The sequence below is a fragment of the Pholis gunnellus genome (genome assembly GCF_910591455.1).
Source record: "Pholis gunnellus genome assembly, chromosome: 11".
NCBI classification, from domain to species: Eukaryota; Metazoa; Chordata; class Actinopteri; order Perciformes; family Pholidae; genus Pholis; species Pholis gunnellus.
The window spans coordinates 1,479,669-1,499,429 of record NC_136538.1 but is presented as its reverse complement, the minus strand read 5'-3'; the positions used below and the strand labels follow the sequence as shown (position 1 = coordinate 1,499,429).

General features: G+C 38.8%; 1 protein-coding gene across 3 annotated transcripts in view; it reads right to left on the bottom strand.

The window, feature by feature from the left end:
* ltbp1 (latent transforming growth factor beta binding protein 1) overlaps nt 1-19,761 on the bottom strand; it is a 122,565-nt gene that overhangs the window by 4,235 nt on the left and 98,569 nt on the right. For all 3 annotated transcript variants that reach the window (XM_079169021.1, XM_079169022.1, XM_079169023.1), the window contains 11 exons: nt 18,737-18,859; nt 18,235-18,360; nt 18,002-18,130; nt 14,976-15,104; nt 8,792-8,929; nt 7,998-8,159; nt 6,979-7,068; nt 4,464-4,592; nt 3,537-3,677; nt 2,479-2,655; nt 24-176 (listed from right to left, as the gene is read on the bottom strand). In XM_079169021.1, the coding sequence (XP_079025147.1) occupies nt 24-176; nt 2,479-2,655; nt 3,537-3,677; nt 4,464-4,592; nt 6,979-7,068; nt 7,998-8,159; nt 8,792-8,929; nt 14,976-15,104; nt 18,002-18,130; nt 18,235-18,360; nt 18,737-18,859 (1,497 nt within the window). The remainder of the gene's footprint in view (nt 1-23; nt 177-2,478; nt 2,656-3,536; nt 3,678-4,463; nt 4,593-6,978; nt 7,069-7,997; nt 8,160-8,791; nt 8,930-14,975; nt 15,105-18,001; nt 18,131-18,234; nt 18,361-18,736; nt 18,860-19,761) is intronic.

Genomic DNA, 19,761 nt, shown 5'->3' with positions numbered 1-19,761 from the left:
ATGCCTAAAATACAAATACTCACGGTCCACGTTCTCATAAAAAGGCAGGACAGCCTGCTGCTCAGGTGATTGTGAATAGTCTGGGCTCACTTCATATTCATGGATCGGGCCGGCAACAAGGGCGTCATGACCGTACGCCCGCCGCCCGCCAAGGTTACACATGGACGCATAATCCTCTGAGAGAGAGACAGAGGGAGAGAAAAGACAAACAGTGTTCAATAACAAATGCCAAGAGCTGCCAAGGTCTGCGATAATTAATAGATGTGAGAACCTAGAGATGACTAGGCGACTCATTAATCATTGGTTCCACGGACTTGTTTTGGCTGTGGCTACGTATAATTTCAATTTTGTGTGTATTTTACTATTGGTGTAAATGCAGCAGCTAACTGAGGAGAATTAAGTGAGTGAAGATTCAGGGACAGTGACAGGGCGGCCAATATTAAACTGAAATCAATTAATACAATTCTAAATGTAGTTAAACTCATCCCATATTCAGGGTTACACTCACAAGTACAACATTAAGTCATCAAGTTTGAATGTTAGCAGTAATGATATGAATGAAATTAGATTTTAAAACATAAATTAAGTTTGTCTTACTTATATCTTTTTATATGGGCATCCCTGATCTCCCACAGAAGGGCTTAGTTACCATCAAATCAAACAGTTTAGCTTTTTTTGGCTTGCTTTGTGTATCCAAGACTTTAAACCGAATATCAAATAGAGTTAAAATCACAATTGACAGTCTCCGTGCTGCCATCTCCACCCTCAGCAAGAGAAATTTTGAAGTTTGGTAGACTCAAGACAAACACTTGGTCTTTGGTGTTATAGCTGGCAGTTATTTATATTTGCTGTCTTACATTCATTTCCGAGCTATGTATTGCATTTACTTTATTAAAGCTTAATATGAAGATTTCTTTAATGGAAACGTTGGCACCTCAAATGCCCGACAGCCAGTTTACATGAGTAAGTTCCCTTGTGTCATCAAACACAACGGCTACACCAGTAAGTCACACATACATTATAGTGTATCTGAGCTTGGCCTGACGCCAAGGGCTCAGGTTTGGTATCAGCATTGGTAGGGACACTGCCAGCCCCCCCCCCCCCCCCCACCATATAAAAACAAATTAGTTGATATTATGTTGAACAGGCAAACTTTATTAAAATATATTAACATTTATGTAACTTGGAACTGATTTATACATAATAACAGTAATAAAACCTTAGTTTAAATACCAAACAGTATTCTGCACCAAATAAATAATAATAATAATAAATAATTAAATAAATGAATAAAAAACTGCTAAAATGCCAATATACAGTAACAGTATATTCTATATCCAAAATATATATTAAAAACCTTTCACAGTTCTGCAGCACTTAATAGGCTATAAATAAAGTGCTTTCCTCCTTTATGCAATTATTAGTAGTGCTGGGAAACAATTAACATTTTAAATCTCGATTAATTGCATTGTTATGGCAAAGTTCAATAATGAATTCAAAAGTAGTGTATTGTGCACTTTTATTTTAAAAGTACTGCTATATGAACAAAAGGGCAATAACATTTGGTTTACAAACACTTTAAACAAATAAGGTGCTTTTTAACAGCAGTATTCCCTTTACACAGTAGCAGTTATATCTCTTCACTATCTGTGCTCAGTGTGTGATGTCATGTGAAACGTTCCACTGCTGTGCAACAGGAATAAAATGTTTCGGCACGTTTCATCAGAATGTGTGTGTTCTGTCTTCATGACAGTCAGAGCATGTGAATGCAGCTCTACTGTTCATCAATATAATGCTGTAACTCCGAGGTGATGATGGTTACCCAGCGATCAAAGAATAAAGACACTTTACGCACAGTTTAAGTGTATTTTCCCTTTAACTCACGAGATGCAGGTAGCATGTTTTATACTTAATGTGAATATAATTCATACTTTGTTGGCATCTTATTCTGAAAACCGGATGTTCGTCTGAAGAAACCGGATGTTGTCTCACGTTAATCTTTCCGCTAACTTTCAAAGTCCTTCGCTTGCTCCCGATCTGTGCCGTTTGAATGCGTTTACCGTGAGTTTCAGCATATAGGTGCACTAACATGTAAGTGTCTGCTGAGTTGAGCACGGAGATCTGAGTGTCTGCTGACTTTACCGCAGCGATGTCCAGTAGTCTCCATTCCTCCACCGCTGCCAGCGAGCAACGGACTTTCAAAATAAAAAGAAACGCGCTATAAATAATTGTCGGCGTTAATTAATGAATGCGTTGACGCGATAATAACGCGTTGACTTGCCCAGCACTAATAATAATACGAATGACTTTGCAAATACATTGTGCAAAATATTTTTTTCTAACAGGCAATTCAAATTAACAAAATATTGGTGGGGACAATTCTTTCCCAAACTTTGGTCCTGACTAGTCCCTATGGACCATATGCAAACCTACGCCCTGGCCTGACGCTATATATGAGAGGAGTGTGTGTGTGTGTACCGGTGTTTCTGGGTGGACACAGGGCACAGTCCATGCCCCAGGCCTCTCCGTGCAGACAGCAGCACTCTGTGTATGTGGTCTTCCTGTTGGGACCCAGCGGCTGCGTGCACGCCATGGTTTCTGTCACCGTCTGCCAGCAGATACCCAGGTAGTCTATCTGCTCCGCCTCATGTTGCTCTGCACACACGCACACACACACACACACACACACACCATCACACCCACACACACACACACACACACACACACACACACACACACACATTGCATTACCACACAACTTATCGCTGTGTGTTATACGACCTGCTTCTATCCAAATAGATTTTACTCAATCATTGAAATAGGATTTATACCACATACACATAAATTAAGTACATTTGAATAATTGGGTTAAAGCATATAAACTGAATCAATACTTCAACATTTTATCAGTATTCATTTGTATTGGTTAGAAATGTGTGGAAGGCGAAATGTGTGGTAGATTTCTTAAGACAACAGATTATAATTTTGGAGGCCTTCAATTTGAGATTGTGATACTAAGATATTGAAATTTGATTTGGTCTGTCAGTAACTCCACAATCAGGCAACACAATCCACAAAAGAAGGCAAATACTTCCCACGAAACAGTAGAAAACATGTAAATATGAGCACTATCTGTAATCTTGAGTTAATAAGTCATATGACACAATTAAACATACATGATCTGTAGAATTATCATCGAGTGCAGCTAAAAGCTTCTGTAATATGTATTGAGTAACAGTTGAATATGTTTGGTTTTTTTTGGTTTGTACTCTGGTAACGAATGGTTTACTGACATTTTATTTTTTAGGGAGCGATGCACAGCCTGGGCATCAGGGCTAACCATGAACTCTATTAATGTATTAATAGAGTTCTGTATTGTACTGTACTGTAGTTCCTTGATTGACAAGGAACTCGTTTTGGGGCCAAAGTTTGACATTCTTTTAGGCTGAAATATTGCAACGCTTTGACAAACAAACATCATTTTGGCAAATTCAACATTTTTAGAATGTGTGCATGGGTTAAACAGCCTTTCTTACCAGCCACCTCAGGAATGAAGACACAGCTGTTAATGTTGGGGTCCAACACCATTGGATGTGTGCAGAAACACATGTATGAGCCGTCTGTGTTCAAACACTGTCCACCGGCACACACCGACTCATCCAGACACTCATTGATGTCTGCAGGAAAGAAAAGCAATCAGAGACATTTAATGGAAAAATAACTTTCTTCATGTCAGCTGCACTTCCTCGTCCTACATTACCTTGGATCAATGCATTCACACTCACACAAATACATATATATTAACACACACATTTATTAACTATTTAGCTATGACTAATGAACTAACTATGGCGAAAACCCACTCTTGTCAACCAATTCAAGTCCTCCACAAAATGTTGCTCCTGCAAAAACAGTATTATGTGATGAAAACAGCATCAACACCATGACATAAGCCAAGGAACACACTGTTCCTTGGCTTATATACCATTCACTTTTGTAGTGCTAGGCAGTAAGCGCTGCAATGTGTACCCATGTTCATGCTTCTCTTAGTTTCCTGTGAAAGATCTTCCTGACTGGTGTTTAGAGCAACATTTCAGAGTGAAATCATTGTTGTCGTTAATAGAAAGTAAAATAATCTGAATTGAAGGTCCACTACTTATACAGTGCATTTAGGAATGCCCAGAACAATTTTTGAATATTTGGGCAGCTGGTTGGGAAGTAAATTACCATTATCTCCAAGATAGCACAGTGCTGATCTGGTTATGGATGCTTAATGTGTTGTTGCTAAGCTGCAGCAGAGACAGTCAAACATTCAAACACCATCAGATCTGACAGCATCTTGTCAGCTGACAGTTTCCTGTGTCATGTGTAGAAGGCAGTGGAGGAAACTTTCCCTCACGCACACACATGCGTACACAGACAAACAACACACAGCTTTTCTGTTTGCTGCATATCACACTGACCTCTGCACTCCAGTTTGACAGCGTCGTAGTCCTGTCCCGTCTTGCAGTAACATTCGTAGCTGCCAACAGTATTCAAACAGAAGCCGCCTTTACAAACCTCTTTGCCAAACAGTGTACATTCATCTGCATCTGCAAGCAGGCAGAGAGAAGGCAGGTCACGGTACATGTTTAGAGAGTTTATGTTGTCTTTAAAAGGGTTACAATGGAGAGCCAGGGGTAACTGTAATGTGGATTTATGTAGAAGTATAATGTATTCATATGGGGAAGCTGCGACATTAACATACATTCTTTTAGCATTAATGTAGCATTATCATACAGACTCAGATAGCCAGAGGAGAACATTATATCATCATCCATCCTCATATCATTCTCTCTGCATCACCTGTCTGGAGGAAACACACACAACTTCTGTATTTCCTTGGAAACGATATCAGCACAAAGTCTGTTTAAGTTTATAATAACTAATATACAACATAAGGTCGTTGTGGTTTGACACAGAACATGTTTTAGTGTTTGCATTGAACGTTCATCAGGACAGATCGTGATGTCCTCAGGTCTTTCCTAAAGCTTCTGACCAGGTAATAAGTTGACTATTGATATTTAAGCTATATCATTAGATGTGGTTGAGGATCAAAAAGCTGCAGAATGACTGAATATCAATCAACCCAATACAATGTAGTCTGAGCAGCTTGTCAGTGTACTCTATTCTTACATATCATTTACATTCTGTTTTAGAGAGTATTTCAGATTTGTGGATTTCTGGCTTCTCTTCATCGAGTGTATGCACGGAAAATGATTGCTGCACTCACCTAGCACAACCTAGTAGAGCCAAAAGAGGAAACCTATCCGTTATTTGAAGGATTTCTGAGTGAGATATTAGCCTTTGCTATCTGGTCGACAGACAGCCATGGAATAATCATATAGACATTTCTAATGCATAAGGCTTCAGTATGCTGAGCATTGTAATGATAATGAGATGACCTCAGCTTTAACGTCAAAAAGTTACACATCACACATTATCACTTTTTTTGAGGGGGAGGAGAGTTTTCCTTGCTTGATTGTGCGTTTCAGCTCTGCTTGTAGTGACATTTAGTTTTGTATTAACTAACTCACAACATATAAAACTACTACTTTGTGTCATTTACATAATCCCTTCTATATGTGAACATGATGCTGCCTATTTGACCACCTCCACCGCTGATGAAGGTGAGGATGAGGTGTACTGGGGTTTTGGTGGTATTGATAGACTCTGGGTGTCACAAATAGAACAGATTCACCAAAGGTTGATAGGCTATGGTGAGCATGTCAAACAAAGAGTCAACTAGGGGAACAAGAGCATTACAGTCTCCTTTCATACTATTCACAATGCATCACAGCATGACAGAAAATTATTGAAGAGATAATGTTCTTTACATGCACTTAATTCCTACGTTACTAACAGCCTACAATCCACCTTACATCACTGATGAATCTGGTTAATATCTGTGATTAATTTTTCCAACATATTTTTAAATTCCTTTAAATTCATTCATTTTTTATTTAAAATATGCTTTACAAACTTCTTTGAATCTGTGTGCTTCCGTGAGATAAGTTACAGTGCAGATCAGACTGCATTCACACAGCAGAAAAACAAGTACAAAACAAAAAATGTTTCTAGTTCTGTCTTCATTGTTTGTTAGATTATTGTCATTTAACAAGATTGATTGGATTTTTCATTTTTTGGAATCGGGATTGAATATTCAAATGATGGCATCATCCATGGACCCAGAAGCTTGACCCTTATCGTGATTTTTGCATCTATAAAATGTGATAATTGCATTGTGGGACTGTTAGCAGGAAGTAATGCATAGCATGGATACTATTTTTTTTCGACTGTGAAAATGTTTTGTTCAAATTTCAGTTGAGTTTCGACTATAGCCCAATAGATACTGGACGTTTGGGACTAATACTGATAACAATATATGTGAGTTCAAAGAACCTAATAGCAGTGTATCAGCAGATAGTAATTACTATAATACTTTAGTAAGGTCAAAACTATAATCTTGATTCACATCCCTTAGATTTATATTTCTGTGTACTGAGCAGCACATTTTGTTGTGTGAAAATCAGCTTGTCAGTGGTCTCTGGTGGACAAACTGGTGACACTGTTGTAAATACGCTCAAGCCTACTTATTGGCCAACATACACTGATACAGATACTATATCTCTAATATATTGAACTGCATGATCAACCAGCTCTAATACAGTCCAAAATAATTTTTTGCGCTTATACTCTGGATAAAAGCTACCAACAAAAGCTGTCATAAAACTGTTTTATGTATTTGTATAAATCCTATAATGCAGAAGACAACTGAATCAAAAGTTTCTACAAAAAAGGTACGGGAGAACAGATGTGATGCAAAATATGTGTAATACTGTAACTCAAAGGAACTGCAGTGTACCAACAGCACTTTGGAAGATTCAGTTGTGTGATTTATGTATGATATTAAGTTGTGTAGAAGTAGCTTAGTCTTACCTTTGTAGCTGTCAGATGTGGGTACTCCATACAGCAAGTCTCCATTGGGAAGAAAACCTCTTCCAGATGGACACATCTCATTGAAGTGGTCTGAAAGGGGACCCACGTGGAGATTTGGAGGTTAAGGGTGCATTGTGCACTGATGTGTGTGTGTGTGTGTGTGTGTGTGTGTACCTACAGTATATACTGTAAGATAAACTTCAAGTAATAGGCCAAAAGAGAGGTTCAGTTCCTGCTCAGTTATTAAAATGGGTAAGACACTCCTTTAGGTCACTGTCATGTAGGTACTTCCTGACATTTTGTTACTAGAATGCCTGTTTACCAAGAATAACAGAACATTTCAATAATTACATGACATAAAGGATGGAACTTCTTAGGCCTAGTGTGGTACCAACATGCTCAGTGACAGTGAAGGCACACGTGTGAGGGTCAGTCAGAAACAGGTATTAGCTTATCTTAACATTAGATCTGGGTATTGGTACTCGATACCTTTAATAGACCACAAAAAAACAGCACCAAGTAGTATCGTAACTTCTCCAGACCAACGATACCTGCAATCAATCCTCTTCATGCCAACATCTACAAAAAGTGACTATTTGTATAGTTTTGCTTGCAGCCACTTAGAGTTAACTTGGAAAATGTGGACCTGTTGCACTTACCACACCTGTAGTTCAACTTTAATCCAGCATTGAAGAACCGGAAATTGATGGCGTGTGTCAAATCATCTATCAAATAAAGCTAACTCATTTATCCACATACAAAGAACAGGGCTCTGGTATACAGTAAAGTATTCCATCTGTGGCGGTGTTGCAAGCAATACAATTATGTTAAATAAACTCAACAGAGAAGCTTTTATGGTCTAGATTCATGATAGAACTACCGTCTAGTTTACTAAGGTATTAAAATGATGCTTTTTAAAGCTTGTGGTGTAGTGTGTAACTGAAATATACCCAAAGGTGTGTTTGGTAAAGATATGTGTGTTATTGTCCAAATTCCTTTCTACTCCTCCTCTAACTTACCTGTGCCATTGACAGGACAGGGATGCACCTCACAGTTGTCACCCCATCCGGCTCCCAGTGTGCAGCAGCACTCCTGCAGGGTGACATGGCTGATCAGAACACTCTCACACAGGTTCTCATCGTTGAGACGATAATAGCACTCTTTACGCTCCACTGATGACACTGAAAGATAAATAAAGGAAGAGCGGGAAAGAAGAATGAATACACAGCTGCTCCACTTGTGCCTTTGCAAGCTAAAACATCTTGCCAAGATATCCGTCACTGATTTTACCTGGTATGTACGGCGGTCCTCCTTCATTCATTATTTGTTCATCTCTGTATTAATTACATTTGGTCATTTAATTTGTCTGTTAGTTGTATGTGTAGTCAGTAGTTTAATAAGCCTTTCCATTTATAAAGAACTTGATTTTGTGTCAAGAACTCAGTATCAATCTTCAGAATTAAGACTAAATAAATTAACTGTTTCGAAGGGGTGGTGCCCCAAGGTGGATTTAAGGCAAGATCAATTCTGTTATTTAATATAAAACGATTCTTTCTGTTCACTTTCCTTCATCTTCTGTACTATTTTATGTTTTCACGCTACATCATTCTGGAGCCCCTTGAGGTATAAGTTGTTACACATTTTGGTATAATTTCATGCATTTATGCTACACTACTATATGAAGTTTGTGTACCTTAATTGACTGACTTGTATGGAGAGATTATATTTTTTGTGCGTGGTAAAACCAGGTACACCCTGATGTATTCAGGTTCCTTGTTACATGTAATTTGTACAAAAGCCGATGGTGGGTCACCTGTGGGAACTGGCTCACACTTGGCGATCATGACGTTATAGTCCTGGCCGCTGGGACACATGCAGAGGAAGGAACCATCAACGTTGACACACTGGGCCTCTCCACACACACTGCTCAGCAATTCACACTCATTCACATCTGTGGAGAAGGAACATAAGAACACATTGGTAAATGTTATTTTGAATTAGTTTGGTTATTGGTTATTAGCCTCTTAACAATCAAGAGTGTGCAAAAGAGTGATGCATTATGTTTGGCCAAGCAGTTTCCATTGTGTAATACGTTGGTACTTGCTGTATTTGTATGACAAATTCCTTTTAAATGTGGTCTCAATGGCCTGTTAAGTTGCAGTTGGACATCAAAATGTTGTCTTTGTTTTTGCGACAACACGACAAATTGCGCAGACATTTGGGTATTTTCTTATCTTTAAATTCTGTTTGCATGTCTGGTATTTTCATGCCCAATGCATGTCACAAAGGTGGGAGAAGACTTTAATTCAAAACCCTTTATGTCGCTCAGAGTAAACTGCAGAGAAAGCAGCACAACTCTACTGGATGCATTGAGCCCCAGTATTGCTTTGCACTCATGTTTTGGCAGTTAATCAGTTATTTGAGATATATACCTTCGGAAATTACATTTCTGTATTTGTGATGGAAAGACTTGAACTTAATATTTCTTAACATGAACCTCATTCTGAGCGTCATGTTAAGATACAGTTACTCCATGGGGCTTTTATTTTGAAAGGGTGGGACTGGGTGGGTGAGAGAAGACAATCATAATGTTTGAAACACACAAACCAAGGTTATTAAATGACAGGCTTCATCAGCAGCATTCCAGTTAGAATTCACTCTGTGGGGCTTTTATTTTGAAATGGTGGGTGGGGGGTGAAAGGGGAAAAGTCCTCTAAAATCTTTAAGACCTGAATGACTGTATGAGATAGAGGCATGCAGAGATAGAGACACAGACAGAAAGATAGAGAGAGAGAAAGACTGAGTGAGAGAGGGAGGGAGAGAGAGAAGGAGAAAGAGAGACAGGCAGACATACAGACAGAAAGAGAGAAAAAGAGACAGAGAGAAAGATTGAATGAGTGTGTGAGAGGGAGTAAGACAGACAGGCAGGAGGTCTAACGATCTTTCCCTGAATATCTCCAAATCATTTGTGTATGTGTGTGTGTCAGTGTGTGCGCGTGTGTCTGTGTTAATCAACTTCACTAATTAGCTCAATCAAAAACACCTGTGTGCCGGCAGCCTTACATGGAGATAAAGCTGTGAAAAACCTGTCAAACAAATCCTCAAAACCCCCATAACCGTAGCTCCTATTGCTCCTATATTATAACTGGAGAGGAAGGATGACTTGAAGAACAGATCATGTGAAAATTGTGTCTGTAGTGTAAAAAATGTGGCTTCACTGGCGATCTAGAAATGTTGCACGGTTGTCTGTGCAAGATTTCTTTGAAGTAAGAATTAACATTGATCTCTATGGAGCAGATAGTTGGTTTTCCTCTCAATTAGAGGCTGTTGTGCCAAATGTGTAAATCTGTTGGATTCCACAGTCATTTGTCTACGACAAGGATACGATTAGCTACTTTTCTACCAAAAAATATGCATGGAGAGTGAAAATTGTGGAATCCGTGGCAATATAGAAATATTTTTTTCACAAGATTCTGAAGCTGTTCTACACTCTGGCGATGACATCACGGACTCCTGAGCTAAAATCACAAAAATACACACCCATCATAAAATCATAAAAGGATAGAAAAAATCATAAAAGTTAAATTGCTACAGTTAAGAAATTGTAAAAGATATCAAAAAGCTGAATCACACAGTATATCGCTCAACGTTTTCTCAACATTTTAAAGTTGAAATGGTGTCTGTAGCTGAAAGTATGAGGAAGAAGAAAGCTTTCAAAGTTCAAGAGGATTTGAAAAATTGCAAAAAGCTTAATAATTCAAAACCTGACCAAGGGGAATTCTGGCCTGATGTCTTGAGATGAAGTTTAGCTCAACACCAGAGAGATACAGATTTACATGGTCAAGAGCTTTTCAAACCACCCCTGTGAGGTCACTGTCACTTTTGCCAAATTTAAAGACAAAAATATAACACAAAGGGGGAAAAAATATCACACGTGTTCCATCTTGGAAATAGTAGAGAGGGACAAAGAGAAGAGATCTGTTTTCTAACAATTAATTGCTTAACTGTTTGTTAAGCTGCATTTAGTCACACCACGTTACCGTTGCCTTTGATTTTAAACTCCATGGTGACAATATCTCTTCTTCTAATCCAATTATAATTTTTCCAATGGCCCTTTAGAATGGAGCCAACCAATTGGCAATGCCGCTGTCTTATTCCAAGGAGAGTAAGCTAACGTTGCTGGAACTTAATACACTGGTACGCATACAATATTTTGCAATACACTCTCACCATCTTGGCTGAGGGATGGGACTAAGTGTGAAAGGATCAGACCATTTTCCTAAATGTTCAGACAAAGTAGCTTGATTGTTGCTCAATGTTTCAGAGAGATACATTTGCAAGAGGTGCCGCAGTTAACAGTTGTTAAACTAAATAAGAAAGATATCAAACTGTCAATATAGCTATTCAGCCATCTTGAGGGAATTGAAAAAGATGAAAGAAGAGAAATGGGGAAAGAGGAAAGAAAGGGAAATGACAGGAGAAGACAAGATATAGGGAGTAGTGAGAATGAAGCTGTGAAAAAAAAGGAACACGGGGGGGAGGAAACCATAAAAAATTTGGCTGATAAGAGGAATAATAGATGGAGGGGAAGGAAGACAGAGAGACAGCACACATTCTGAATGATTAGTGGTATACCACTGCTCTTGGTTTTCAACGATGGTTTGGCAGTGAACAAGAAGCAGCTGGCTGGACTGAACTTGGGTGGGACCCAGCGGCACTGCCAAAGGATAGATGGGAAGTGTGTGTAAGTTTGTATAAAGGACATACTGTATTGTATGTGAATAACAGTGTGCTGGTAGTTCTGCATTTATGTGTCTGCACGTTTTGGTGTAGTTGGTCACTGGGAGAATGTGTGTGAGGGAAGTGATCCATCAGGGTTCAGCAGGGGAAAGTCTGTTCTGACAGTCCTTCCTGTTGGAGGATAATGGACTAAATGGGAGCTAAAGAGGCCCAGTTAGTACATGGAAACCACCAGCACCCATTAGCTCAGAATCATTCCAAACCAAACTTGAGGAAAACCGCTGATTTTCATCATTAGTTCCATGTATGTCAATATATGTCTGCAATAATTGGCAGTGTTGCTTTCAAAGATCATCTGAGACAATCTGAACATTATCTGAACAACTAAGGCCTAAGGTCAAAGCAGTAATACGATAATTTCTCCTATAATGTGAGTCCTTCATTTATCCTAATGAAGGAGAATACCAGGCCTTTGTTTGAGATGTATTTTTTGGATTAGAAAAGTCCAGACTGTATGAACAAAATGTATTTGTCCACTTCTGTACAGGAATTGCTGTTAAAATATTTGAAACAGTTTCACTTTCTTTAAATATTGACACTGAAACGTTTGGTTCATCTTGAAGTTAAAGTACTGCAAAACATTAAAGGGGTAGCTGAAATGTAAATACTGAAAGAAATTGATGTGCAGTTAAAGAATTGCTCGAAGAAGTTGAAGTTTCAGTCTATGTGGAACTGAAGTGTCACTTTCAGTGCAAGCAGCTAGTGAACTTAAGGTATCGGTTGAAGTGAAGCTGAGAGGAGTTCATGGTGTTTGTTGAAGTGTATGAATAAGCACCTGTGTGGTGTTCAGTTCTCAACCTCCATCGGCAGTCCCCAGAGATTAAAATCATCTGAGAAGATGATTTAGATGCCGAGTCATCACCCACCCAAATTCAGTGATGTAGCAATTTTTGGCAATGTGGTACTAGCCCCAGCCCAATGGCTATCCAAAGCCCCACCAAGAGTGATTGAATACTGCTATAACTTGCACGTCAAGGGTCATGTGACTGAAGGGGGTAGTCGCTACTGGGCTAATCAAATGTTTGTTATGTTTTTACGACAGTAACAATGTGTCTCCTTTTACATTTCTAACATTTCTCCAGCCAGGCATTCTAAACAGTATTGGTGGAAGTCTTTGGTTAAGCCATCCCACATGTTAATTGGAGCAAAAATTCAGATATAATTGAGCTGCAATAGAAAAATTTAAAAGTAACTTGTGTATTGAACTGATCTTTAAATTAGTTTTTTGAAATCTAATTAACTAGAAGTTAATCAGCACAGGTTCAATGTAATGCATTTTTGAAGGATTCGCTAATTGATTTGTTGCTAACGTAATCATCATATTTATTATTTTTGCACTGCTTATATTTGAATGGTATGGTATAAACCAACTAAAACCTCCAATCAAATTTTGCTTAATATTTTATCAGTGCTGTCTGCAACTCGGAGCACAGAGAAGAGACCAAAACTACCGACACTCGTGGTCAGCTGATGAAATGATCATGAGCTGTAAGATAACGTCAATTTGCGTTAAAGAAATGAATTACAGAGCAATTATCTTCTAATACTGTGCATATATCACCAAGTAAAATCTTAGTTTGTGAGTAAAATCGCTGCAGTGAACACGACTTTATTGATTCATATTAGCAATGTGGGGAAATAAAGCCAGGGACAGCTGTCGCACAATCACTCCATATCTTCATTATCAGTCCTTATCATAATGCCATACGAAAACACAAGTAAATAAATAAATTATGTTATCAAACTTCCTTTGTTTAAATGAGTAGGGATACCACCGATTGTCGCAATCATTTTGGAATCAATCTGTCTGATTGCTGTAAACATAAATACTACAGTGAGACTCGTGATGTGTTATGTTGCACGATAGATACTCTGGCACTGTTAGGAATGCGTAAATGGAAGAATAAGGAGAGAATGACTATTCCTCCTCGCTTCGTGATTCACTGTAAAGAGCCGCTGATCAGCAGCTCATTTCTATGCATCAACATTCATGAGGTGCGTTGCATTGACCATTTATGGTTGAATGTGGGCGTGTAGAGGGCAGGATGTGAGGCTGAACCAGCTGGATACATTTACAGGTTGACTTGGGATTCATAAAAGGAAATAGCTCACTGGCAGGCGTTTTATTAATGAGACCCCTGGGCCGTGCACATCCCATGACAGTTTGTAATGTTTCCAGTCAGGATGTTTTCTATTGCTCCTCTGTAACAGTTGACACGAAATTGGCAAAGGAATTTCTATTCATATTTTTTACTAATATTTATTAAGTTTACATTTTCATCAGAAAGAGTAATCACGTGGTGGATGAATACAATTGCAACAATTCAATAGCAAAATATTATGTATTTATGATAAATATTATAATATTATAAATACCTGTGTCTCGCACTCTCATTGGCTGTAGCTCACAAAGACTTCCTGACAGGTATGATATTAAACATTCTCGATATCTGGTATACGTCTGCTGAAAATTCACACGTCTTTGAGCAGTTTATACATAGCACTCAAGCTGGTGCCCATTTGCAAGCACTGAGCCAATGCCGATTTGCCTCCGATCTGCCCTGGGGGGCTCCGAGTTCAACACTAGAATGGAGGAGGTGTGACTGCCAATCTGAACTGCCTAGGTCTGTTTAAAAAGGAAGCAGCAGCAGAGGAGCTTAGTGTCCCCGCTTAATCTGTAGAGGCGTCACTAAGCTCAACCCTCGTGGCAGTGCAAGCCCCACCACCATTTTGGTGGTCAAAGCCTCACCAATATGTCTGAAATGGTTTTAAGGTATCAGTATCAGGTGTTTCCATTTAACAGCAGCATGCTGCTTCATTAGTGCAAGTTAACGCAACATCCACAAATCAGAGAAGGACACGGCTTTGTTATAGACAGGAAATGTAGACATCATATTTGACAAATCAAGTAGTGAATGAATGTAGTGAGAAATGCAAGGCTGGAAAATGAGTGTTTTAATTTCTGAGCTGTACTGTAGAATGTTGCTGCTTGTTTGTCCTTAAACAAAGGAATTGTTATACATTCTGTTTTTTTTTCTCTCTTTTGCAAACTAATACACTAAGCTAGAACTTGACTGTAAGCATACGATTCAAAGTTTATGTGGGGGTCTGATTGTATTCACATGCAAATACCATATAATACAATAAACTACAATACGTCCACCTTAATATACTGATACCAAACGTTCAACACTTACCCACACAGTCTTGGCCATCCTGGGACTCCTGGTAGCCCTGCTCACAGAGGCATTGGAAGGAACCCAGTCTGTTCTCACAGAAGCCACGAGGGCCACACAGTGTCTCATTGAGCCCACACTCATCAATATCTATAGAACAAACAAAAAAAGCCAAGACATATCAAATGCTTTTTCCTTGATTTGATTTTTAGTTTCTCTCTTAATTTGTTCCATCCTTTCCATTCGAACAGGAAAGGAAAACAGCCTCTCAATTATCTGTCTCTCTAACATCTTATTTTATTCTAGATGTTTTCATTGTAAGACACTTAAATTGAACTTTGGTGTATGAACATCTGCTTCAGAAATAAATGCTAATGTTTGCAGATTGAGACTCACGTACGCACACGCTCAGGAATACACACAATGTCTCCTGTGTTTTCCTTTATTTCCTTCCAGACAAATCAGGGCAGTGACATGAAACGTGAAAATTCAATGCAGTGGATTAAACAAAATGCTTCTGGATTGAAGCAGCTGCTGTAAAAGGTTGTAAATGAGACATGAACTAACTATTTCATTAACACACACACACACACACACACACACACACACACACACACACACACACACACACACACACACACACACACACACACACACACACACACACACACACACACACACACACACACACACACACACACACTCTCTTCCCCCTACATAAATCAGGCAGAGAGCAACACATACCCCTCCTTGTCTAGACAGCTACCTCAAAGGCTCCTGTCTGTTTCTTTTCCTCTCATTTCTTTTCTTTTCTCTCTGTTTTTTCTTTGGCAGGAAATGACATTAAAACAGCTCTGGCACAGGGGCCAAGACTCCTGCCATGTTGGAGAAAATAGGGGCAGCATGAATGTGAAAGAACTCGAAGACTTTTTTCAGATATTTCTCTCTTGTAAGAGGCGGTGACAGAGTGTGATATTGAGGGAAGCAATAGAGGGATGGACACAAGGATGCAGATAATATCAAAGGTTAGAAAAGAATAGAATTAACCATCTACTATGTGGGTGTACATTTTGAACAAGGAAAGCTATGTAAATGAATACTGCTTTTCATTTGCAAACATTTTCTTCAGTGTGGATATTGAAGCAGCACTTATCTATACTACGATGTAAAAGTACTGGTGTGTTTAATAAAGGATTATGTTGAAACATTTATCACAGCACCAGCTCAGTCCTTCAAGCTGAGATAAATCAGGCAATGAAGCCCTCTTTGTGCAGAGAACATATAAAGGACTCTCATATTTAACTTTGCAGTATGACTCTAGGTAATAACAATAAGGTAGTAGGGAAGTCGTCCTACAACCAATATATTCATACTATACTACAAGTCAAAAGGGACAAACTACCATACAGAGTAATTAGAATTTTACAATGCTGAAGTCAATGTCTCAACTTGTCTTTAACGACATGTTGTCTGACGATGCCAGAAATCAAAAAGCTTTATAGCTGTCCAACACACTGGCAGGCGAAATGAAAAGCCAGCATTCATAGAGAGAACAAGCAGTTCAGGGGAAGCATGCTGCCAGCTTTACACTGACATCATCCTGGGTGAGGACTCAACTGAATTTCAAAGAAGGCTGGTATGTAACAAGCAAGTGAGTGGTTACTCTCAGACTTCTAAACCAACAAAGTTTTGAAGAGTCGCTTAAAGGTTGAGAATCAATTTTAGACATTTTTCTAATGACGACAAACCCCTTGAAAAGACGGGAACATTTTTTTTATGTATTCTACTGATTATTATCTTAAGTATTGTCTGTGTATCTAAAGCCTGAAATATTTTCATTGTTGTCCAAATGCTAAGGGTTCAGCCATGCTATAGCAGCTCTGTGAGCCTGTACTGTACAGTGCTTTGAGCTTAATTACAACACAGCATACAAACATGCTTACAATGACTGATGTTTAGCAACTTCATGTTTATCATGGTCACCATCTTTGTTTATGGTGTTAGCATGGTAACATTTAGCACTAAACACAAACTGCAGCTCAGGCTGATGTCTGTCGTTTTTTTTGCATGTATTGGCTCACAAATCAAATATCTGACAAATTGAAATTTTGACCTGATGATGGGAGTGCAAAAAAGTCAGACTATCGCTAAAGGCATTATGATTCATCCTGTGGAGACCATGAATGTGTGCAATTAAATCCATCCAACAGTTGTTTAGACATTTCACTCAAAACTTTAAAAGTCAACCTCATGGTGGCACTAGAGGATTAGTAATGGAATCATCAAAGTCAGTAGGATTCATCCTGTAACACATTTCATGGTATTCCATCCAATACTTGTCTGACATTGCAATCCATAGAGCCATGCCAGAAGCATAGCTAAAACACATCAATGAGCCTCACTATTGAACTGGGTGGCATGTTCCTTCATCACCATGAACGCACACACTGCAGTTTATCTTAACTCAATCCCTCATACACCATCCTGCTGCCACATATAATAGAACACCAAATGTGGATGAATACACCATTGAAAATAGTCCCCAACAAATGCACAATTACCTCCTGTTTGCTTACCGTTTGTTAAAAACTGCAGTGGCCAGCTGTTTCAGGAAATTACTGAATCCTTTTTACAAATGAGTGACCAGGTTTACCTCTTAAGTAGAAACAAAATGACTTGCAGCTGAGTGCGACAGACGTAGAGACAAACTCATTGTTGGGTTTGATCTTTTCATGGGATTTGGTGATAATAAGAGAAATACAGAATTACGTCAACCTCATCTTTTAGAGGTAGAATGACAACCTGTGTAGTATTGGTTAGTTAAGAAACAGTCAGTATCAGCATGCTGATAATCTCATGACCCTAAACATGGACCATAAAATGAAAACGACATGGGGCTTTAACCTCAATCTGCTTTTGTATGATTAAATGTGTACGGGAATTCAGAATCACATTAATATAAGTTTCAAAAGCAAGTTCTAATGAATGAAACCCCATCACGTGTGTGTATGTCCGTGTGTGTTTCTCTTCTTTGTAGTGCATCTTACCATCACAGGAGGGCGTGTCAAGGCTGGCAGTGAATCCACTCTCACACACACAGAGATAGGACCCCTCTGTGTTGAGACACTCTCCGTGGGGCGAACAAAGCTCTGGTTCATCCACACATTCATCAACATCTGGGAGGAGAGAGACAGAAATCCACTTAGAGGTGTGTGTGTAACATCTAAATCCGGGATCAGAAACTGGTGGTCAGAGGATATATCTCTGCTCCGGCACTCACCTCTGCAGCTGGTGCCGTTGATCTGTCGGTATCCCTGGGGGCAGGTACAGGTGTAGGAGCCCATGTTGTTAACACACTCCCCTACAGCCTCACAGGGCCTGGGTTCTTCTAAACACTCATCCACATCTGGAATAAACACACATCAGTCTTATAAGCATTTTGAAAAGATTGTTGAAACAGATATTTAGAGAATGAAATTCTTTAAGGGATGGTTGTCATTACTAACATAATCAGAAAGTGCAATTACAAATTAAATCTTAAATAGTTACTGGTAGCACCAAATTATGGAAACGTATTCATGGGTAGAACCTGTAGCCTATATTTATTCAAGATCATATTTCAACAATGGTAACACACCAACTACAGGCGTGAAAGCCTGATTTTACAAAGCACGGTGTAACTCTTTTTTTGAAAATTACTCAATAATCACAATTTGTCATTCTTACAATATTGCATGGTCCTGATAATGTGTGTACAGTAGTGATAGTACTATATACCATACCATCACAATGGTCTCCAACTGGAGACACTCTGAAGCCTAGCCCACAGTGACAGATAAAGGAGCCTTCAGTGTTCTGGCAGTGGCCTCTGGTACAGACCCGCTGATCCTGGCACTCATCTATATCTGAAAAAACCCAAACAATGACATCACATAAGCAGAATGAAAAAAGTCAAGCAATTTTTGCCCAGCATTTCAGTTGCTAAACAGTAGATAAATAATGTAATAAATGCAGTAAATTAATAAATAAGTTATTTTATATAACTTCATTTCAAAACATTTTTTAAGAATAACGAACAAGCTGCTTGTGTTACAACTGACTGTAATGTCTTAAGACACACTGTGGAAGCAGTGAGGGCTGTGATTTGTAGTCTGACTGCCAGACAGTGAACCAACAGTGAACAGCTGAACACTTTAGGTAAACACAGGGTGAGAGTGGCATATCATAATTGGTCAATATTATATTGATATACAATGGCAGTATAGAGTGATCTTTAATAATTCAACTTTGTTTATGTGACATCAAAATATTCTGTAGAGTAAGTATTGAAGTTCCATGATTTGTTGATCTAGATCCATGAGCTCCAGCGGCTCAAAGTGATGTTTACAATTTGATCAAGCTTCAGTGTGACGTGTGAACACATTTTACCGCATCGTGGTTGTATGCCTCTGCCAACCACTCATGTTTCAGTTTACATCCATGTCTGTCCAAAATGTCATCCCTTCATAATTTTATCCTATTAGACATTTGTGTGAAATTGTCGTAATAATTCTTGAGTTATGGCAAAAAACGTGTCTTGTGAGGTCACAGTGACCTTTGACAACCAAATTCCAATCACTCTAAGATACGTTGATGAGAATGAACTGGATTGACGGACAGACGGGCGCGGAGGCATAAAAAAGTCCCTTTGCTAAAATAAGGCAAATGTTTTGAATGTTAAAGCCATAATGTCATTCATGCAACACTGCCCAGACCTAATACATGTTTATGAGGTAACAACTTATTTGAATGGCACTTGATATTTGCA